Genomic DNA, 24,528 nt, shown 5'->3' on the forward strand with positions numbered 1-24,528 from the left:
TTTGGCATTTGAAATTTTACAAAAATCGGTTTAGAATCAACTTTTTCCTAATTTGCGGAATTTGGTTCAAATTGGCCAAAAATGAAATTACTTCATTTCTAGTCATTTTTTAGGTTAGTTTCCTTCATGACATTTGATCTAGAGGTTGTATTACTATCAATTTTGGAACCAATTTTGTGATTCCAAGCCAAATGCAAAAATCCCCAATTTAGGCCATAATCAGTGATTTTGATCAATTTTTCACGATTTGTGCAATTGAGACACGAATGAGCCTAATTTATTATATGAAATCCAAATTCGAAATCAAATTTGGAAGATTCACATGAATTTGAGCCAATTTGATCAATTTAGTGATCCAACGATTGAGAAGTCTAAGAGTAATTGGTCCAATTAGTGCAATTCAACTTGATCCATTCTAAACTAATATTCAATTTGATGAATTGAGACTCAATTTGGCTAATTGGACTTCAATTAAATTCGTTAGTCTAGTTTGGCCATGCAATTAACTCAAATTCAAGAGCAATTGAGCTAAACAGATTAAATTGGATCAATTTGTGCATGAATTTCAAATCGATTCAATCCAATTTAATTGAATTCAATATTAATGGGGTCAATTAATCATGATAGAGATCAAATTGTACAAAATTGGAACAAATGGAACCAAGGATCGAACCGGTTCAACCCGGCCAAACTCGAGACAAACCGGTTCAACCCGGTTTGATTCAAATTGAACTGGTCTGATCGGATTGGCTATTTTTCGGTCAAAAATCCGGCGATCGGTGGTCTATTCCAACCAGCCAAGGCTGGTCACATCCCTTTGAGCCCAAAAATGACAAAAATGCCCTTAATTGAAAATTACGAAAATGCCCCTAAGTGAAATTACTAAAATGCCCTTCCTTAAGGATTAAGCAAATTAATTAGGGGCAAGCAATTTAATCATGGACATTCATTCAGAATTGATCATGTCCATCCATAATGCCATGTCACCTATCCTTAATTCTTAAGGAATATTCTTAATCCCTAAGGATGCATTCTAGGCCATTAGATCAATCTAAGGGCTAGGATGCAAGGTTTAGGGGAGTATATAGGCTTTTTTCTCTCCAAAATTTTGGAAGCTCTCACATTTTAAGATCTGAATTCTCTCTCCTCTCTTCCCCCTCTCTCTCTCTCTCTCTCTCTCTCTCTCTCTCTCTCTCTCTCTCTCTCTCTCTCTCTCTCTCTCACGCTTCTCTCTCCCTCTTGATCTCTCTCGGCCGCTAGCCTTTCCACCTCCCGCCGGCTGTTTTCCGGCGAGCCACCGCCTCACCGCCGTCCTCCACGGCGGCACAAGGCTGGTCACAAGACCAGCTGTCCCTGCTGGTGGCCGAAACTGCTCTGTCCGGCATGATCTCCTCCACGGCAACATCACCGGCATAGTCGCCGGTGATTGAATCAGTTGGTTCAAGCGGCTGAATCATCTAGCCGGCGGTCCCTCCGGCAATCCCGAACCTCCAGCAGTCTTCCTTGGTGTCTTCACGTGGCTATGGTGGCCAGCTTCCCGCTGAACAGCCACCATATCGCTTCTTTCTACTTGATTTTTCGTTATTAGTTCATTAGCGCGAAATCGAGTCGGTTCTCACTATAGCTTGTGCACTCGAGTCTCATAGGTTTGTCAAGCTTTCCGCAACTTCTCCATGCTGCTCTTGATCTGAATACGGAGACCGGATCGCTCGATTGCGCGTCGAAGCATCATTATACAAGGTGAGTTCAAATCTGTCATTCTCGGATCCTGATGATCAATCTGCTCGTGATGGTGATTTCAGCTTGTAAACGTCGAAATCTTGCAAAGTGATGAACTAGAGAATCGTAAAAATCATCTCAAACTTCGATTTGATATGTCTCATGCCTTAATCGGACTTCGTTTGCTGGGTGAAAATCACTTCGTAAGCTAGGATCAGAATCTGGAATGTGATGTTCTATTCTGTTTTGATGATTTCCTGATTGACATCATGCTGTTCTACGATTTTTATAATTTTCTAAGATCGTTTTTTGAAGAAAATTTCTCATGAAATTCGTAGAACACATCCTAATCTGTTCATCATAAAATTTTCATAAAATTCCAAGCATTTTAGGACAGGACGATTTACAACGCCATTTAGGTATAGATCTGATGATAGATGAGTTTCTGACTGACCTTCATGTATTTTTTGATTTTTAAAAATTCGTGTGTTCAAAATATGAAAAAATGTTCTTCATGAAAGTTCACATTGAGATCAAGGGATTTCCAGTGATACTAACTTTATCAAGATCAGAGTTCATTTGGATCTTCAAAAGGAATTTTCACGATTCAATCAGTATTTGTGTTCAGATCTGATTTTCATTCCTCTGAAATCCAAAGTATGTTTCTCCGAATTTGATAAAGTTAGAGTCCTCCTTTGCAAAAACTCAAAACTACAAAGTTGTTCCTTGGGGTCTCATTATGTTGACTGGAAATTTTGAAGGCCTAATAACAATTTTAGAGGGTCAATTTGTTAAAAATTTCATATAAGGTCTTCTCGGGTTAAAATTTGATTTGCAAATGAGTCCTTGGTGAAAAATGAATTTTAAAAAAATTTGGAGGACTTTGTAGCAAAAAATCAAAACATGAAAGTTGTCACACACAGAGAATTCTAATTACATAAAAATTTTCACGCTGTTTTGATAAGGTTTGTTATTTTTCCCGCCATTATTTTGAAATCCCTAACAGAGCCAGGTCCATATTGTCACCGAATGTAAATTTGTCATTTTCGTGAAAATCGGCGGGGAATCAGAAAAAATGGCCTTCTTGACTTTTGATCCTCATGACATAAGCTTTCTAATGACACCTAAATCACTTCATTTATACATCATTAGATGGATTAATCACATCTGAACAGAAGTAATCCGAATTAGAAAATAACTGAATAAGTGGTCTCCTTATGAAGCCCACTTCCCATTGCTTGATTGGTTGAGAAATAAGGCCCATGGACCTGAATTCATGTTTATTTCATTGCTATGCATGTGCTTGCTAGATGTATGTTAGGCCCGATGTATGTTCGGCGGGTCGCCCATTATGTTCACTTCAAACCCGACTTTAGGGGTTAATCGATATGAATTACCGTTTTGTGAATGTAAATAGTAGCCCGTTATCATTAACCATTAATCAAATAATATTAAATGATTAGGAGGGTGGGTGAATCGAAATGCATGTAAAGCAAAGGTCCACCCCGAAGCCGGTATTTGATTAGTGAATTATTTGCGCCATTGCTTTTCTTTGGTTGTTCCTTTGTGCATTGTTTGTCGTGAATGTATGTTGTGAATCTAAACGCCGACACTCGAGAGGCAGTCTATGGAGGGGATAATTCAAAATTGTAAAAGACCAAGGTGATAGACCGATGTCCAATCCGGTCTCAATTTGTATTCACTTGACGGTGGCGATAGACCGATGTCTGATCCGGTTTCAATTTGTATTCAATTCATTCGTCCTCGATCATGTCTCGGGTTTTCAATTTGTGTTGTAATAAACACCCGACGAGTTGCTAGTTTTACTTTCTCGCACTTAGAATTAGTTTGTCTTTTCAATACTTTGAGTATTTACCTTACGAAATGTCTTTCAATACAATTGATTGTTTCTTTCTTTTTCTAGACTAAGATGGGATTAGTTTAGAATCTTAAATGAAAATATAAAAATAAGATGCATGATCACTTAGTGGACTAAGGCTTTGACAAGAAAATGGTAAAAAATAAATGCATAACGACTTAGATAACAACCATGATAAGTTTAGCAGTACCGAAAGGGCATTAATAGAAATATTAACGTAAGCTAGTCCCCGAACTCATGATCTCTGGTTTTCGGAGAAACCGAAATGAAACTCCGACGTTTCGGTTCGGTATTCTAGCCGACCCCCAACCTAGGCTAGTGGCGACTCCTAAAAAAGATAAAATCGATCCGCTGTCACCCGAGGTATGGATTTAGGGAAAAGCCACATTCATGATTAATGGACCATACGGATGACCAAAAGATCGATGCTTCGGTAAGTCGTCTTTTATGATATGCCAAATGGACCGTATGGATGACTAAAAGATTGACGCTTTGGTAAGTCGTCTTTTATGATGTGCCATGCGGACCGTATGGATGACTAAAAGGTCGATGCTTTGGTAAAGCTATCTTTTATGATGTGCCATGTGAACCGTTTCATGAACACTTTTCTCTAAACCTGCCTTATTGAGTTCGGCCCTCGAGAGGTAGGTCGCGACAACAGCGATCCCCATGAGTTACGTTCAAATTGAGCCCAATTTCTTGCTAAAAACATTAATCGACCACGAACTAAGCTATAATCAAAGGTGTTCGCTAAAAACCCTAATCTAAAACTATGTTAACTAAATAAAACTAAGCTACATCTAGCACTAAAATAAAACAACCTATTTAAGACCTGCTTCTAAGCTATTTTCTGATTTTTTTTAAAAAAATTGAATTTTTTTTATTTCCCGAAAATAGGGACTCGGACCCCTTGTGCCGGATCCGAACATGGGCCAACTCTAGTCTCACGGGTCTCGGATCTGGGCTTAAGACACCACAGGATTCCTACATCGAGCCCACAAAACGGGAAAACGCAGACATGAGAAAGTCTGTTTCCTAGGAAATGAGCTTTAATGCGAACGATGAACGGATTTATATAGTTTACACAATCAGAGCAACGAATCAATAGAGAACGCAAGGTGATTTAGGCCAGATCCGATACCACACACGTGCTTATGTGGTTCAGACATTTTATCAAACACGTGGTAGGCAGCTCGGTCACAGAGACTACGTGCAAAGTTGAAGCCACGACTCTTTTCAAATCTCCACAATCGGCAATATTATGAGCTTGGATAATCATAATAGATCACATAATAATCGATTTCCAAATGAACGCCGGTGCGGATTTCGGACTCTCTCATTTCATCATCATTTTTTGCAACCACAACCGAGGATAGAGCATGTTAGAATCGACCAATCGAAGGATGCTTACCTGCAGTGACTTACGTTCGGACCTGAGCAAAATGTCAACAGAAGCCGTTTCGCAGAATAGAACCAGCGAAAAAGACAGAGATCCGGTGCGCAAAGGTGAAGACAACCAACAACGGCCACAGGTAGCGGCGAAAGGCGGTCTTCGTGATGACCTCTTAGGGAGACAAGGAACTCTGAAGCCTGACTATGAGACAGTGCCTCCAGTGCGATGCGAGACGAATGAGTATGTCCATAGCTCGATTCAGGGCTATCCTTGAAAACGAAGCACAAGAATCAGCGTAGAAAATCTGCATACGTAAGCAGTTCAAAAACTCACTCGGAAATGAAACAACCCGATCATGATGAAGTAGATGATTAGAAACACCACGCCAGAGAGTTACAGAATCCAACGACAGAATCACGCCATGCAGGTATTCTAGCCATGATCGACTCCGGCTTGAACGAGATGGGGAAGCTCCGGCTCCAAAGGCTGGAGGAGCTGGCTGGTACGAATCAGTGGAGATGGAAGATCATAGAATCAACAATGAATATCCTCCCGCAAATCGCGGAATAAGAGCTTCGGGCATGTGAGAAGACATGTGAGCCATGAAATACAGTACCAAGAACCAGAAAAGCCTCCGCATTTTAACACAAATTATTCTACTACTGCTACTACTATTATTATTATTCTCTATTTCGTATTTTTATATTTTTATAAAACCTAGTGCTTCAACGGTTAACAAAATCAGGTGTTGACGGAGAGTTCGGTGAAGACTGATGAAGATCTTGATAAGAGGAAAACAAGTCACATATGACACAAAAATTATTAGGACTCGGATGGTACCATGGTCGATCTGTCATCAACATTGAATCTTTGAAAGCTGATATTGAGGTCATTGGATGATCGATCGCAAATCATTTCTCATGGTTTAACCGTGGACAACATCAACAGAATAATAATTACGTGCACGTGTTGATATCGAGTAATAAAGAGCCCTAGATTGTGCAGATATGGAGTCTTGGAGCCCTGAGCTTATGCAAGGCTGAGGAAACCACTGCAGAAAGAACTAAGAATGTGTCACAGAATAATTGGCAATTTTTCAGAGGAACAACGGATGTAACAGCCCCAACAGAATCCATTTTAAGAAAACCTTGCTATTGCTGCTGGAACGGATTGTGTGGGCAATTCTGACCTCAGCAACTACTCCAATCAACTCACAGCGGCTCCTTGCTTCACAAAAGAATTTCCAACGGATAGATTGGGGATGTCCGTAGAAAGAGGATCAAAGAACTTGATAAGGGTAGAGAGGAAAATAGAGAAATACTAGGGCTATGTAGTGTTCTTACTGTTTTGTAATCTTGTTAAAGGCAAGTGGAGAAGAGTGATTGTAGTACTCGTGTCCCGATTGTAACTTGGCTAGAAAATTAATATTGAAATCTTGCTAGTGTAGAGGCTGTTACCTTAGAAAGAGAACGTGGGCTTGGGCATAAAACTGAATCTCTATAAATTCTTATGCAATCATCTCTATCTCCTCACTATTGTCATCATTAGTTCAATATTAGCCATATCTGCTTCCTAGCAACACTTGCACCTATCACCCTTGATTTGCCACTGATCATTGTCAAAGTGCTATTCATTATCTTCCCTGATAAAATTTGTTTAAAATTTGAAAAAAACCTATTCACCTCCATCTATGTTTAAAATTTGTTAGCCCCGACGGTTTTTTTTTTTAAATTTCTTTATCTTCATTGTGTTTTTATATTTTATTGTTTCATTTTGTTATTTGGGAATTTATGCATGGCCATACGAATTCGCATGTTTAGGAATAAAAATCGAAAAGTATTGCATGAAACAACTTTTATTAAAAGAGAAAAGGAACTGATAACAAGCATTAGGTCAAACTAGTATAACTAAGTCCTTGAATCATAAATCTCTTGTTCGCAAAAGTAAGGCAACTTCCATTGGCTTACTCAACTCCCAACCAACCTAGAATAAGCTAGTGACAACTCTAGTCTCATTCGATTAATAATAAACAAGAGACTAAGTTATGATCATTAGGGCTCAGGAGAGCTCTTGCAAAGCATAAGCGCCACCTTGTAAAAGGGTTATACATGCCAATTTAACAATCTGTTAAACTCCTTAGTGGTCACCTCGAGAAAGTCGCAACATGAGTTCAGGTGATGAGCGCGCACAATATGTTTTCAACCCTGAATTTGTTTGGAGTCCTTCGATTATGAATTGTTTTTAATTTTAACTTCGATGGAGCATGAAAGGACAACGAAAGGATGGTAGATTTTGCTTGGAATCAATTGATAACAGATAACAAACCATCAAAGAAGATGCATATACCTTACTAAATCCTGGGGATCAAATGGAAGTTTAAACATGAAGAGATGAAGAAATTTATATGAAGCAGATAATATCTGAAACCAAATCTCGAAGTAACACTTACAATTCAAACTTATTATCAAAACATATACCGAAAGTAGAAATTCATATTGCATTTTGGAGCAATGCAGAGGAAGCTTAATGAGAGGATTGTATAGAAGAGGCAGTAAACGATTAATGCTGAGAGTCTTCGGTGCCTCTAGTTGAGGTGGCATGGGACGAAACGATTGATGCGATAGAGAATGCTGACAGAGGCGCCAGGTATGTAGGGACCGGCAATTTTGATGGGAGAACGGGTGGCGGAGCGTTAAAGTTGAGAACGCTAAACGCTTCTCTTATGGAAGGACGGGTAGTGTAGTCCGGATGAGCACACCACAGCCCTACAACCATCAAGCACTCCAGTTGCTTTCCATCAAAATCAGTGCCAAGTTTTGAATCCGCCGCATCAAGTAGCCTTGCGATTCCATATAGCTCCCAAACCCAGTCCACAAGCCGAACTTGGCCTTCCACGGCCCATGGCTGGATGACTTTTCTTCCACAAGCTATTTCTAATAAAACGACTCCAAAGCTGTAGACATCCGATTCCTTGCTGGCCTTACCCGTATAAACGCATTCAGGAGCCATATAGCCCATGGTTCCAGCCAGAATAGTCGTTTGTAACCCTTTGGCATGGTCAACCAACCTAGCCAAACCGAAGTCCCCTATTTTAGCATTAAAATCAGAATCGAGCATGATATTGCTGGACTTTATATCCCTGTGTACAACGCATTGTTCCCATTCTTCATGGAGGTAAAGCAATGCCGAGGCTATGCCTTGTGCGATTTTGTATCGCTTCTCCCATGGCAAGAAAGATCGTTCTTTGAATAGATGAGAATCAAGGCTACCATTGCGCATGAACTCATATATAAGGAGGAGTTGCTTTTTTTCACGACACCACCCAATGAGTTGGACTAAGTTTCTGTGTCGGAGCCGGCTTATGGTCTTCACTTCGGTGGCATACTCCTTTATCCCTTGTCTTGACCCTGGGCTAATTTTCTTGATTGCGACACTAGCATTCATGCTGGTTAAGTAACCTTCGTACACTCTTCCAAAGCCCCCTTCCCCAAGCAACCGTTCCACTGCGAAATTATCGGTTGCTGCGACCAAGTCCTTGTAGGAAAATTTCTTGGGCCCCGACAAGTGCCCGAATTCGTCTTCGACTGCTGCATCATCTTCTTCTCCACTCGTGTAAGTTCTCTTTTTCTTCGAATTCGAACGGTGACGAAACCAAATGAAAGCTAGAGCAAGAATGAGCAAAATTAAAGAACCTGAGCCTAAGATAGACCATAGCCATATCTTGCTCTTTTTAGCATCACCATTTGTTGGAGTCGGAGATGGAATTGGAATATCCGTACCATTTGTTGGAATCGGAATATTTGTTTCAGCCACTTGCACAGTAGAGCTGAATTCCCATGCCTCAATAGTCTGCAACACGAAAAGTCCACCCGTGGCAGCCGAGAAACCGAAAGTCACCCACTCTGGCAAATACTCAATCAAGTTGACTCCGTAATCGATAGCAGAGGAATTTATGTCAGTACCGGTGGCTTCGGCATCTATCATTAGAACGCTCAAGTTCTGCGTGCTAGAATTGTACGTAATCGTAGCTTTGATCCGCCCACCGCTCATGATTTTATCATTGAACCAATCGACGCAGCTATAGTTCACGGAATTTAGATTATTCACGTCTATACCGACATGTGCAACTTGTGCACAATTCGGGTCAAACTCGTTGTAGAAAGTGTCGAACTCAACGGCTACAAACCATGTAGAAGAGTTGGAAAGGTCACGATCTGGATCCATAATAGCCAGGCCGCCTCCGATTGAGTTGGGCGAGAGTTGAGACCCACTGGGGACAAGAAAGAAGGTCATTCCATCGGCGAATCTCGTGTGTCCTTGAGAATTGATGACGAAGGTGAATTGGGTGGTGAAATCCGCCACGTTCCCGGTCGCCTTATCCCAAAGGCGCATCGGCTCGCGGTACGTGGCCCAACCCACGCTCTGATGAGTGTTGCTGGCTCGATACTGCGCAATATGGATGGAGTCTTTTGAAACCGACGCATCGCCTTGGCGTCGAATGATACTATCATTGAAAGGCGGGAAGCTGAAGTCGATCCTCTCTGACGATGCCAAAGCCGTGAAGGCAATGGCTAAAGAGAGAATCAAGACTAGTAAGAGTGATCGAAGTTCTCTGGTCTCGAAACTCATGATATCTGCGGAACCGTGAAGTGCCGTGCTCGTTGAGGTTTTCTACGCTGCCCTTGAAATCTGGGATTGAGCACAGCTCTTTGGTGTCCGTAGCGTGTTCCAATGACTTTTCTTTGGTTGAAGAAATTGCAAATCCCTTTAACCACCATAGTCCACACGCGCTTCCACGACGACTAGTCTCTTGACTTGAAAAAACAAAAAAGAAGAAAAGAAAAGGAAAACGATTGAAATGATGGCCCGCGCTGCCCCACTCCACTCATTTTTTCAGATTTTTTTCTCTCTCCTCTCACCGCCTGTTCGTTTTCTTCGTTACTCACACGTAAAATAAATGAACTGATTTGACGTGATTTTGCAAATTTTCTTTAAAAATTTTCTGACCCTTTTTCTTTTATTCCCCCTTTTCTTTTTCTTTTTCTTTTTCGTTTCTTTTCTTTTGCACGCCATTATTCATCTCCTTCCCTATGTCTCATCTCCTTCTTCCACTTCATTGCCAAGAAGACATCACTGTTCATCTTCCCTTTTTTTATGTGGCCACAGGTCGCGGCCCTCGCCGATACCCGCAATCTCCGTCTCTCCTCTATAATCGGTTCCATTTTTCCCGCGAGCAAAGTAATAAAATCTCACTCGTCTCATATCGTCAAATCGCAGATAACATTGCCGCAACAATCTGCAAAGAACAATCCGATTCTTCTGCCAACCCCTCGAATCGTGCAGTTTCACTGATACTCCTTCACTTCAATTATCACGATTCGTATACGTTAGAGAAGCTGAAGAGAGAGATGACCCCTTCCCACTTCCTCACTCCTCGGTGACAAGAAACGGTCTCCAAAAACGGAGTTCAAAGAAGCCATAATGAAGCTGACCCCCCAAAGAAGAGGTGGCCCCAAGCTCAACAGGTGGCACGATCATCTCCTTTCGCAGGTCGCCCAAACGCAACTAGCCGAAAACCGACCATCACAGTCGAGAAGCCATGACCGATGAGTTCCTGTGCCCTGTTTCGTGGTCTCTCATGGCCAACCCAAATCTGGGCAAGGGTCACCGGCCGTCACCGAAATTCCGGTGAAGCCCCACCGATCGTCTCCGGCGATGATGGGGCGGCATAAAAATGGAGCAGTAAGGAAAATGAATAAAAGAAAAAACATCAAAACAACAAAAGTTTGAAAAAAAAGGAACGAAGATCGAGACCATTAACAGTAAAAATAAAAAAAAATCAAGAGTTAATATCATAAAAAATTACAAACTGTTATATTTGTGACTAATTTACTCAAAATTAATTTTTTTACCATAAAAAATCTCAAACTGATATACCTGTAACAAATTTATCATAAATTAATTTTTAACCACCAAAAACTCTAAGTTAATACACCTGTGATAAATTTACCTTTCGTTAGTTTCCATCAAATTTACCATTAAATTTACTGAACTAGATGACACATGGTGACATGGCAAGTCCACGTGGAAATCCATAGAGTAAATACCATGAAAAACCTCAAACTTGTATACCTGTGACAAATTGAAAGTATTAACTTTATGGATTTTCATGTGGACTTGCCACATCACCGTACAACGTCACCATGTGTCATCCACGTCATCAAATTTAACGGATACTAACGGAGGATAAATTTGTCACAGGTATAACAGCTTGGGGTTTTTTATGGTCAAAAAATTAGTTTAAAGTAAATTTATCACAAGTGTACCAATTTGGAGTTTTTGGTGGTCAAAAAATTATTTTGAAGTAAATATGTCATAGGAGTACCAGTTTTGGATTTTTCTTGGTCAAAAAAATAGTTCTGGATAAATTTATCACAAGTATACCAGTTTTTATTTTTCATGGTATTAACTCAAAAATCAAACAACTTATAGAAGATCGCTCTCTTTATTCTCAAAACGACGTCGTTTTAAGAAATTCTATAAGTTCTTACAAAAAATAGAGAGATACCAATTTAGGTTTTTTTGTAAGATAAAAATTAGTTTGGAAAAAATATATTTTAGAGATGTCAGTTTGGAATTTTTAGTGGTATTAGCATGATCTTAACAATGAAGGAATAACAAATGTTAGCCGAATTGATTCAATCTGAATGCATTCATGAAATTAACCCTAAATTTTTGTTTGGAAATTGCATATAAAAGATATACGAAAAATGATGGTTGTTTTCAGCTCTGAGAGAGAGCAATTCAACCCTAAACCATAACTCCTTAGACTTTTCTCCTTTTTTCACCTAAAAGCTTTTATAGGCGAACATTTGACAACTCAAAGCCGCTATTAATTTCATGATCTTCATAAAATTCACCACTTACATCGCATCTTTTGTCTCCCAAAGTTCATAAATTATCTCACAGTGTCAATTATTCTCATCCACCCTTATGAAGTATATTGCTCGCATTCCTGAGCCTAGCTAGCCCAAGGCATTCTTCACATTGCCACCAACTCTTCACGTTCATCAAGCATTGAGTAGTTATTAGGATTGTTCAATCATAGCCATATGGTATTCATCGATTTTGAGTCTTCAGGCCAAGCATTGCAAGTGTGTCTTAATAGCAAAAATGACCATATCAGGTGCAAGTAGATGCGGCCGATGCTCGATGTACAGCATTATCATGAAACTGAGCAAATCTAAACGTTCCAACCAAATCAAGTCATGTCGATGATGACAATTATACGACTATTGTCGAGAAATGTTTTTACTTGCCTTAGGTGTCTCTTTTCTTCCTAAAGGAAGAGGTAAACTCGAATCTTGGATCGATGTATATGGATGGAAAACAAATGGGGAGACACTTAACCTGCCTTTTTTCCTTCTTACCTCTTGTGTGAGCCTTCCACCTTTTTTTGCGATTACGATCTAATTAATCTATTATTCTGTATTGGATTTAGCTCTAATAGATTCTGGTCTTGAGTTATTAGTGCTTTGTCAATTTGCCCGAGGATGAGAAACCGTTTGATACAATATCCCGTAACAACTTCAACTGTGATTATATAGTTTAAATGAGGTATATGTCAAACACTTCACAATTGTAAAATCTTTAAAGTCGCAGCAGCTTCTAATAACTTTTTAGGAAACTACCTCACTCAATTTAGAGATGCTGTAACTTTCAAACATGCACTACAAAACATAAAAATTGTAGCACTTCACAGCACAATTATAATTTAGCTACAATTATATGAAACAGGCTTGAAGTCATTGTTCGTTCCAATGAAGGTCCAAGGGTTCCAAACTAAATTTCTTTTTCTGCTGGCCTGGATGATCCAAATAATCGGATTTAGTCATATTAAGGACCTGTTTGGTTTGGCTTTTGGGAAATGCATTTGGCAAAATGCAAAGGCCTTTGAGCTAAAAGAGTTTTTCGAAATGCAAGTAGTGTTTGGTAATGTGTATTTTAAAAACACATTTAAAAGCAACTTTAACCTAAATACCATTTGATAAAAATTATTTGTAAAAGTTTTTTGCCGATATTTAAAAAAAAAAAAGGCTGACCAACCGACCACCACCGCCGGCCAGATCTGGTCGTCGGCCAACCAACACCAGCCAAATCTGGTCGCCGGCCAGCCTCGCCTGACCTTAGGCGAGGCAGCCTAAGGTTGTGCGACCTCAGGCGAGTCGGCTTGAGGTCGCGCGACCTCGACAACCACCTCCTGGGGTCGCGCAACCTCAGGCGTCGCCTGGGTTGCGCGACCCAGGCGACGCCTGAGGTCCAGTGACCCCAGGCGGCGGTCGCTGGGGCGCTAGCCCTCAGGCGGCGGTAGCTGGGGCGCTAGCCCTCAGGCGGCAGTCACCGGCCACCGGACCAGCTACTTGGGAAGAGAATGAACAATGGCAATGAACAGTACTCGATTGCATTCCGAAAATGCAACTTCTCAAGACTCCTCATGGACTCCGTTCAGCCAAAAGGCCCTTTCCAAGCTTTGGAGATGCAATTGCATCTCCTCAAATCTTGTGAAAAAATTTGTTGAACAACTTTGCATTTGCTCAAGGTACTTTAAACCCCTAAAGCAGCATTCAAATGCTGAATCAAACGGGCCCTAAGTGTTGCAACTAGTTTTAATCATTAATGGACAAAAGGATTGATCTAAATTGGACCCAACATTGGATCTTTGGCATAGGTTCTGTTCGTACACAGTTCCTGCCAATGTTTTGACTCCTCGAGTCAGGAAAAAAAATTTCAGATTGACGGAGTATATACATGAAAGGCCAACCCATCGCCTTTCAATTCCACCTGACAGAATATCTCATGTGTACTTATGGTTGGCTATTTCATATCGATTTGTTCTGAGTCTGACCTATTAGGATGAGGAGAAAAACATCATTCTCTCATTCACAAAATTAGTAAGGTTAATATTATGAAAAATTCTAAACTGATACATTTGTGATAAATTTATCCCAAATTAATTTTTGGACCACGAAAAACTCCAAATCGATATATCCGTGACAAATTTACCAAAAACTAATTTTTTAATGACAAAAAACCCAAACTGTTACACCTATGACAAATTTACCCCAAACTGGTACATTTATGATAAATTTACCATCCGTTAACTTCCATCAAATTTTATCGTTAAATTTGTTGATGTGGATGACACATGGTGACGTGGCAAGTCCACGTGGAAATCCATAAGGTAAATACCACGAAAAACCTCAAATCGGTCTGCTAACGGAGGAAGCGTAAATTTGTCATAAGATTACCAATTTGGGGTAAATTTGTCACATGTGTACCAGTTTGGAGTTTTTTGTGGTCAAAATATTGGTTTTTGGTAAATTTGTCACGATTGTACCAGTTTGGATTTTTCGTTGTTAAAAAATTAGTTTTTGGTAAATTTGTTGCAGATGTACCAGTTTTGGGTTTTTTGTGGTAAAAAATTAGTTTTGGGTAAATTTATCATAAGTATACCAGTTTGGGGTAAATTTGTCACAAGTGTACCAGTTTAGGGTTTTTCGTGATATTAACCCAAATTAGTAATATGTTTTTCTCAAGTCTCTTTGACCAACTTAGTAGTCTATTGTTTCATCATAGTTAAGCAGATTCCGATAATGATCTCATTAAGATATCAGGGCTTATAAGCTTGTGTTAGTATATAAAACTACAATTTACATCGATTCAATACACGTTTGTCGTTCTTGACGTGGGTCTATGTACCAACTTTTCCATGTTAGTCCATGGTAGTGCACCTTGGCGCTTACAAATTGCATACCATGTAGGCAATGTCTAATACAAGTAGGTATAAAATCTATAAAGAATTATACTCATAATCTAACTCTACGAGAATATAAATACAGACATATTTTAATTTGATATTGGAATTAGAGGCATCAAGTTTGATTTCTGAAATCTCATTTACTCATTTTAGGGGTTTCCCTTTCATTCCACGCAAAGGGACTTCAACAAGTGTCATATTCTCCTTCATCAGTGATTAGTGAAAATTTTCTCCTCCCGACATTGTATAAGTGCACTCTCTCTCTCTCTCTCTCTCTCTCTCTCTCTCTCTCTCTCTCTCTCTCTCTCTCTCTCTCTCTCTCTCTCCATATTATATAGCATTGTGCATGAATTATTAGGGTGCGAATTATAATCATTCTGTTTTCAAGAATAATTTATGGCCATAAATTGATTTTTTCATTTCTATTCTCTGGACGAGTTTCTAAGCAGACAAACGTGTTTGATAATGACACATAATTCATGTTCGTGGAACAGAAATTCATTTTATAGGCCTTAAAATTTCTGGCGGTGGGCGACAACTGGCGGGCGGCCGAGGGTGGCGAGTGGCAAGGGCGAGCAGAGGGCGGCCGGCAGCGAAGGCAAGCGATGAGAAAAGCTTTAATTTTTGTTTCTATTATAAAAATACTATATGATGCAGAGAAAAACACTAGTTCATCGTACTAGAACACCATGACGAAAGTTTAGGTTTACCAGACCCCCTTCTTTTTTCATTTTTCATTTTTTTTCCTTTTTTTTTTTGGTTTGAAGGGTTTAGGAGACTTTGTTAATATTAGGCTTTCGTTATTAGGTCAAAAATGGCAATTGACTATCACCGATTGAGCCATAAATTTGACCTTTAACCTTCAATAGATTTTTTTATAGCCATGTAATTAGGGAATAGATTGAACGAATTAAGGACTAGGTGGGCTGGTTCCCATATCCACAAATTGGGAAACGACCCTTCTAATCCAGTTTCAGGATGGGAACTGGCCCACCCTAGAACCTATCACCCTACTCCTCATGTACACATTCGATAACTATATTGATCCCCTCATTCAACGCCAACCTCCACCTCTCTTACCATTTTTATTCCATCTTCAAAGTTTCTCTCGCTGAGTCCGCTGATGATGCCCCCAACAAATCTTTCTTTCTTTGATCCCTTCATGCACGGCCAGACATTCTCTTGCTTTTGGTTCCCTTAAGGGCCTGTTTGGTTCGGCATTTGGGGAAAGTCTTTGGCCAAATGCAAAGCCATTTAACACAAAGGGCTTTGGAGAAATGCATGACTGTTTGGCAAACATCCATTGAAAAGTGTTTTGGGGAAATGCAAGCTGTTTGGTAAACATATATTTGGAAAGTCCTTTGGTGTAACCAATTTATGTTTTTTAAATTTAATTGTTTAAAATTGAAGTAAAAAAAATAATGACGGTAACTTTTATATTTTCGCGACGAGAATAACATAATAGAAATATATTCACAAATTTTAAAAAAAGGAATCATTTCATTATAATACACGTCACATGTCCCTAAGAATGAAATACATTATCCTTAAATATTACATCATAAGGACCAAAAAAACTATAACCTAAAGAGGAAAAACCCAATCGTATGCAGCACATTTTTCAGTTCACGAAAACAGGAACTAGCATTACTTCACAAGGGCCAAGAGTTGCCTCTCTACTTGGAGAGAAGCAACACCGACAGAGTTCGCAAGCCTCGCAAAATCTAAATCCAACCCAAAAAAAAAAGTTATGCAAAGCGACGCATCAACCCAAAAAAACCCAAACAAATTCATGACTCTAACACGAATCTCGCAAACCCACAAACAAAACCAGGAGCTAAACAATCATCGCCCACCGAAATGCCCACACAAGCTAGCGGACTGCAGACACGACAACATTTCAACCCACACATCAGACAAAACAAGGCCGAAGCAGCTAAAAAAACCCTCAAAACACACACCAAAAGGGCGACCAAGAAACGGACTCAGCCTCATCACATCGACCCCCGACCATGCACACCCACTTCGCCAAACGAAGCAACGAACCGACCCACGACAAACCCGAAGGCAAACGACCCACCCCCACTTCACGACCACCAGTAAGCAAGCCAAATACAGCCTCAACAACCGCGGAACAGGACCAAATCCGCCGGAACAAGCGAGGAAACGATGCGCCGATCGGCTTCGCCGCGGTATTCCCGAGTAAAGGAATGATCTTTAGCTTCGATTTACTTGGAAAGAAGGCAGCGATTCGCGATTCCGAGCAACCTCGCTGGCTCGCACGCAGCTGAGAAGCAAAAAGGAAGAACTGTTCCTGAGTCGCGGCAAGCCGAGCGAGGGAGGTCGACGAGCGAGGAGGCGACGCGAGGCCGGCGAGCAAGGCGACGCGAGGCCGGAGAGTGAGGCGAGGTCGGCGAGCGAGGCGTCGCGAGTCGAGTGAGGGAGATCGATGAGCGAGGTGAGCAAGGTGAGGTGAGCGTGACTGAGCGTGAAGACTGGGCTTCTCTTTTTTAAAGGGCAAAAGTGGATTTTTGGACAAATTTTGAGGGCAAAAAAGGCAACTAACATATTTTCATTAAATGGGGTACTAGCATTCCGAGAATGCTGAAAGCTCAAGGCACCCCCAGCCTTGAGAAGGCCAACATTTGGCCAAAAAGCTCCAAAAATAATTTGCCAAACACAAAATAATTCCCCCAAAAGGCTTTAGAGGCTCAAAGCTCCTTGGCAAAGCCCAACCAAACACCCCCTAAATCCACTCACCAACTCACCCTTTTGGCATGTACCAAAATCTCCTTTGCCAAACATTCAGCCATCTCTTTGTCATGTTCCTTTAATAAGTTTCCCCAACTTTGAGTTCCCTATAATCCTTTCCAATTTGAAGATAGCACTTGGTTGTGAGAAGGACTAGGTTCATGCTAGACTAGATGAGGGAAATATTAAGGCGATTGAGAACGAGAATGGCAAGGGGACTGAGAATGAGAATGGCTTCGGGATAATGTTAATAATTGTTAGGAAAATATCCTATGTTGTTTTGAAGATAACAAAATAATCAAAGGATTCTAAAGTTGAATTTTTTTAGTACAACCAGGTGATAAATATACAAGTCAATATGCAAATGGTGTCCTAAGCAAGTGAACTGATATGAGGAGTGTTTTGCCTCTATCAAGGTGAACAAGTCTTAGGGGCCAAGGTGTCTACAAGATAGATGGACCTGATAAAAGGTGAATGAGCCTACAACGAGGAGTTCTGTAAAGTTAGGATGAACTTGAGTAGAAGATAAACAAGCCTAAAACGAGTAATTCGGTAAAGATTGGAATGACCATGGAAAGGTGAACGGTTGGGTAGAGCCATGATTGTCAATATGCTTGGAAGGACAAGAAGATAGAAAATTGAAAGTCAAATTCTAGGGAGTAGCGTGGCTAGACTCATTGGATCGTTGGAAAAAGTAGCTTCTTCTATCAGACGAGGCGGAAGACATTGACGTGCCTCATCCACGTGAAGAAGAGTATCCAAAACTTTTTCTAATTTGATTTACATTCATATTAGTGACTGACAGCTTTACATCGTTTTCCGGCGAATGGGCCCTTTCGTGAACCATTTGTTTTGTAATTGGTGATATATTGCAAGATAAAATATTCTCCTGTTTCAGTCAGTTTAGCGTGCGGCTTTAGGGATAATGAGTAAGTGGTAAAGAACGATGAGACTCGATGTTATCATTTTGGTATCGAGACAGGCTTGCTTGACTTACTTTTACGAGTCTTGATTGAAATTGACATGTCAAGCAAATAGGTGAAAAATTGTGGATTTGAGTGTCGGTATTCGTGAACCACTAGTTATTCAGGTCGATTCGTAAGTCTTCCTATCTTGTTTAGGTCTTTTAGTCAACATGAGTCCATTTATGAAGATTCATAAATGGATTTTCGTTCCAAGTAATTTAATTTGTGGAATTGGATTCTCTTTTAATTATTTGAGAAATAATAAATTTCAGATTTTTATAAGAATTTTCAAAATTCCTCATCGATCCATTGGCTTGTTCAAACTGTGGCTTTCAGACAGCGATGGGGCAAAAAATTCTTTGGCTTCACTTTTTCTGCAGGCTTTGTAAAGAAATCTTCAATTTGACAGTATTAAAATCAAGTGAAGAGACCCGAACCCTTTCCGCAATAGGTCTCGGCTTGCAGATTATTTCTATTCAGTTGCTTTTTTTGAGAAATGATAAAAACCAATCCCATTCGATTTCCTTCGTGGCTCATTAAACATGTGCTCATGAGGATAGTCTCTAATTACATGAAAATGCCGGACTTTATAAAATCTGATTTATAAAATCGGTTTACAAGAGCGATGCGTCAAGTTGCTATTGATGCCCGAATATAACTCACTCGTGTAATGAGCCATCCGCTGTTCGAAACATCACGTAATAAATTAATTTAGTAAACTAGTTTTAAAAATTCAAGCACTGATTGATTACGTCCCGTGTTAAACGTAAGACGATTGCAAACTTTTAAGAGTGGGATTGATTATTGCTTCGCTATAAAAATACTATATGATGCGGAGAAAAACACTAGTCCATCGTCCTAGGACACCACGACGAAAGTTTAGGTTTATTGGACCCCGTTCCTTTTCGTTTTTCTTTTTTTGTTTTCCTTCTTCTTTTTTTTGGGTCCGAAGGGTTTAGGAGACTTTGTCAATATTAGGCTTTCATTATTCGGTCAGAAATGACAATTGACTATCAGCGACTGAGCCATATATTCGACCATTGACCTTCAATAGATTTTTTATTGCCATGTAATTAGGGAATAGATTGAACAAATTAAGTATCACTCGATCATTTTGCCTTACTGCTTCCTTGTATAATACTCGGTAAAGTTTGGAATGACCATGGAAAGGTGAACGGTTGGGTAGAGCCATGATTGCCAATATGGTTGGAAGGACAAGAAGATAGAAAATTGAAAGTCAAATTCTAGCGAGTAGCGTGGGTAGACTCATTGGATCGTTGGAAAAAGTAGCTTCTTCTATCAGACGAGGCGGAAGACATTGACGTGCCTCATCCACGTGAAGAAGAGTATCCAAAACTCTTTCTAATTTGATTTACATTCATATTAGTGACTGACAGCTTTACATCGTTTTCCGGCGAATGGGCCCTTTCGTGAAACATTTGTTTTGTAATTGGTGATATATTGCAAGATAAAATATTCTCCTGTTTCAGTCAATTAAGCGTGCGCCTTTGGGGATAATGAGTAAGTGCTAAAGAACGATGAGACTCGATGTTATCATTTTGGTATGGAGACAGGCTTGCTTGACTTACTTTTACGAGTCTTGATTGAAGTTGACATGTCAAGCAAATAGGTGGAAAATTGTGGATTTGAGTGTCTGTATTCGTGAACCACTAGTTATTCAGGTCGATTCGTAAGTCTTCCTATCTTGTTTAGGTCTTTTAGTCGACATGAGTCCATTTATGAAGATTCATAAATGGATTTTCGTTCCAAGTAATTTAATTTGTGGAATTGGATTCTCTTTTAATTATTTGAGAAATAATAAATTTCAGATTTTTATAAGAATTTTCAAAATTCCTCATCGATCCATTGGCTTGTTCAAACTGTGGCTTTCAGACAGCGATGGGGCAAAAAATTCTTTGGCTTCACTTTTTCTGCAGGCTTTGTAAAGAAATCTTCAATTTGACAGTATTAAAATCAAGTGAAGAGACCCGAACCCTTTCCGCAATAGGTCTCGACTTGCAGATTATTTCTATTCAGTTGCTTTTTTTGAGAGATGATAAAAACCAATCCCATTCGATTTCCTTCGTTGCTCATTAAACATGTGCTCACGAGGATAGTCTCTAATTACATGAAAATGCTGGACTTTATAAAATCTGATTTATAAAATCGGTTTACAAGAGCGATGCGTCAAATTGCTATTGATGCCCGAATATAACTCACTCGTGTAATGAGCCATCCGCTGTTCGAAACATCACGTAATAAATTAATTTAGTAAACTAGTTTTAAAAATTCAAGCACTAATTGATTACGTCCCGTGTTAAACGTAAGACGATTGCAAACTTTTAAGAGTGGGATTGATTATTGCTTCGCTATAAAAATACTATATGATGCGGAGAAAAACACTAGTCCGTCGTCCTAGGACACCACGACGAAAGTTTAGGTTTATTGGACCCCTTTCTTTTTCGGTTTTCTTTTTTTGTTTTCCTTCTTCTTTTTTTTTGGGTCGGAAGGGTTTAGGAGACTCTGTCAATATTAGGCTTTCACTATTCGGTCAGAAATGACAATTGACTATCAGCGACTGAGCCATATATTTGACCATTGACCTTCAATAGATTTTTTATTGCCATGTAATTAGGGAATAGATTGAACAAATTAAGTATCAATCGATCATTTTGCCTTACTGCTTCCTTGTATAATACTGATTCCCCCCCACCCACCCACCCACCCACGCACCCACCCATTTCTTTAATACATGCAGTCCATTGAGAGCCGAATACATATATTTTATATTTCTATTGTGTTCTACTGTTCTAAAGCATAACCATATTATTTTTCAATTTTTACAATTAGTTATGGCAAATGCTGGTAATTTAAATTTTCTCGTTAAGGAAATTCAAGTATCTAAGCAAATAGAAATTCTCCACTGCTCTCCAGTTGCCTCCGATTCCCTCCAGTAATTTTGGTAAAGGATGAAATGAATAATCTCCTAGTAGCAGAAATGACTCTAGAGGAAGTGAAAGATGCACTATTCCAGGTTGGTGCTTCTAAAGCCTTTAGGCCATATGGTTTAAGTGGACTTTTCTATCAACACCGTTGGGATGATATAAAATCTGATGTGTTCGAAGTGGTAAGAGATTTCTTTATGCCTGGGATCTTGAAGCTTGATTCTAACAGAACTCGCATCTCCCTAATTCCTAAAATTCCCAACCTCGAGAAACTGGAGGCTTTTTGCTCTATTAGTCTATGCAATTTTGCGTCCAAAATCATATCTAAGGTTATGGCCAATAGGCTTAAACCATGGTTACCTAATCTAATTTCAGAGGAGCAAAGTGCTTTGTGAGTGTGATCAAGACAACATCTTAGTGGTGCAAGAGGTGCTACACCAGCACACAATTAGAAGAACAAGGAAAAAATTCCATGCAATATCAAATCTCGAAATGCAAAATGCCTATGACCGAGTTGAGTGGGATTTCTTGGAGGCTTATTTTAAAAAAAAAAATGGGCCTTCACGAAACATGGGTGGAATCAGTAATGCAATGTGTCACAACTAGTTTGTTCAGTGTGAAATTCCATGGGGAACCTCTACGGTATTTTTAACCATCTAGGGGTATCAAACAAGGAAATCCTTTATCCCGATACTTATTCATTCGGGTGGCAAATGTTCTCTCCTCCCTTACCAAGAATGCAATGGATAATGGCAGCATCAAATCCATTAAATTAAACAGGTGGTGTCCTACTTTGTCTCATTTATTTTTTAGATAATATAACCTTCTTTTTAAATGGGAAGTTACAGAAATGTCAGACTTTGGCTATAATTTTGAATCAAACTTGTGTAGCTTCGGGACAAGCCATAAACTTGAATAAGTGAGGAATCTATTTCAACAGAGATTGTCCTTAGAACTTAAAGAAAAATATGGTTAGAGAATTTTGGGTCCTGTAATTGAAAAATTCGGTAAATATCTAGGAACACCATTAGATTAGGGAATATCCAAGAAAGAGATGTTTGCTTGGATTTTGGGCAGAGTGAATACTAAATTAGAGTAGTGTAAGGAAAATTTGATATCTAAAGCTGGGAAAGAAATTCTAATAAAGGCGGTAGTGCAAGTCTTACCACAATATGCTATGTCCATTTTTAAAACAATCGAGCAGAAAATTATATCCTTCTGGTGGAAGACTAGTGAAAAGAAACCTGGGTTGCACGGGAAGAGATGGAAAATCCTAAATACCAGGAAGGATATGGGAGGATTAGGCTTCAGGGATTTGATTGCCTTTAATAAGGCAATACTGGAAAAACAAGCTTGGAGACTCACCTAGAATCCATCATCACTGTGGAGCAAACCGTTAAAAGGAATTCATTTTCCTCGAAGAGACAAGTAGACAGAGGATTACACCCTTCTTGGAGTTGGCAGAGCCTCTTAATGGAGAGGAATCTATTTCTCATCGAGTATGGTGGTTAATAGGAGATGGGGAACAAATCAGAATCAGAGAAGACATATGGCTGAAATGAGGAGTAATAAGTGGCCTTGCTCTAAGAGATGCACCCCGATTTATAGCTGACTTAATCATCAGGGAGGAAAATGCACGGAATTACAATCTTTAAAGAAAAAGTTTCGATGAGCAAATTGTCAAAGAAATCCTTACAATCCCAATAACGCTTCAAGCAACAAAAGATCGGTTAGTCTGGACAGGGACTCAATCAGACAAATACTCAGTCAAAAGAAGCTACAGCTGTATTAAAGAGGCAGAGTATCCACCCAGCCAAAATGAGGCATCATCATCATTTCAACACCCTCGAAGGTTGATGGAGATTTGGAATATGCAAAGGGTCGCAAAAGTCAACCTCTTTATGTGAAATTTGTGCTAGAATGCGTTACCAACGAAGTAGAACTTATACATATGAAGAATCCTACCTAACCCGAGATGCTCCTTGTGCAAGACAATAGAGGGTGCGTTCAATGTACTATTGATAAATATTCAATGTGGTCCTTCATTTTGCTTAAATGACAAATCATGCATTATTTAATGACGTCAATTATTTTATGCTAAGTTCGATGTTTAAAAATGATGAGTCAATATGTCCATTTTTCTATTCACCTACTTTAGAAAAGGAAAAATAAAATTAGGATGTTAACATTTCCATCGATATTTGATGACGTACATTATTATATCCTTATTTGAGATGAATATTTTACGTGGATCATTTAAACTTAACAAATTGAAAGCCACATCTACAAATTTTTGTTGACTTGAATTACCGGAAAGACAATATTGAACATTTTCATATAGTTTAAGGACTAGATTAAATATTTTTGAATAGTTAAAGGACCACATTGAATAAATTGAAAGTCTAGGGACGACATTGCACATTGGACCAAAGTTTATCTACCATTTGTATCATTTTCCATAAATGAAAATGTCATTTAAAGAATATGACGCTGTATAAAGATATCCATATACTGTAAAATAAAAATAAAATTGAATTTGCAAAAAGTGAATAGTATTCAAACTCTTCTTTTCTATTCAAATATATGTCATCCGGCCATAATTATATGTCTATTTTAGCTCAATTTTAGGTTTAAACTTTCAGGTTGTATTTTATAAGTCCGATTGACAAATGTTCTTACTTACAACTCCAAATAACATACACAAAAAAATTATTGACAGTGACAACGAAAAGGGGAATAAACACGTGAAAATAAGTTTGTTAATATATGATGGCCACGTAACTAGTTACTCTTGTTTACGAAGGACTGTGATAAAGCACAAATTCTTATTTTATTCGCAGTTGCAACGGATTCCAAACCTTGTTATGTTAATGCTTATTAATCAAGAGAACAAGAATCCCTATAAGTCGTATTTGGCAACCAGATGACCGGAAAAAAACGAACAGAAGAGGTAGCTCTTGCCATACCATGCAACTGTAAGCCACGCTCCTCCTTTTCCATTAGTAACCTGAATCGCGAGTGAATCGATCAATTCACTAATAAATTAACAATTCGATACA

The 24,528-nt window shown here is 39.2% G+C and overlaps 2 protein-coding genes across 2 annotated transcripts in view; both read right to left on the bottom strand.

Moving 5' to 3' along the window:
• The window catches only part of LOC115682050 (L-type lectin-domain containing receptor kinase IX.1-like), an 87,391-nt gene extending 77,585 nt beyond the window's left edge, over positions 1-9,806 (bottom strand). Inside the window, exon 1 of the mRNA XM_056319597.1 lies at positions 9,728-9,806. The gene's annotated coding sequence lies outside the window, so the exon portion shown is untranslated. The remainder of the gene's footprint in view (positions 1-9,727) is intronic.
• On the bottom strand, positions 7,487-9,763 carry LOC115663061 (L-type lectin-domain containing receptor kinase IX.1-like). Its single transcript, XM_030585117.2, has one exon. The coding sequence runs from the start codon at positions 9,618-9,620 to the stop codon at positions 7,551-7,553; it is 2,070 nt and encodes a 689-aa protein (XP_030440977.1). The 5' UTR covers positions 9,621-9,763; the 3' UTR covers positions 7,487-7,550.
• Positions 9,807-24,528: the final 14,722 nt, after the last annotated feature.

Source organism: Syzygium oleosum, unplaced genomic scaffold (assembly GCF_021117445.2).
Source record: "Syzygium oleosum isolate NSW1041296 unplaced genomic scaffold, Sole_v2.1 Sole_v2.18, whole genome shotgun sequence".
NCBI lineage: Eukaryota > Viridiplantae > Streptophyta > Magnoliopsida > Myrtales > Myrtaceae > Syzygium > Syzygium oleosum.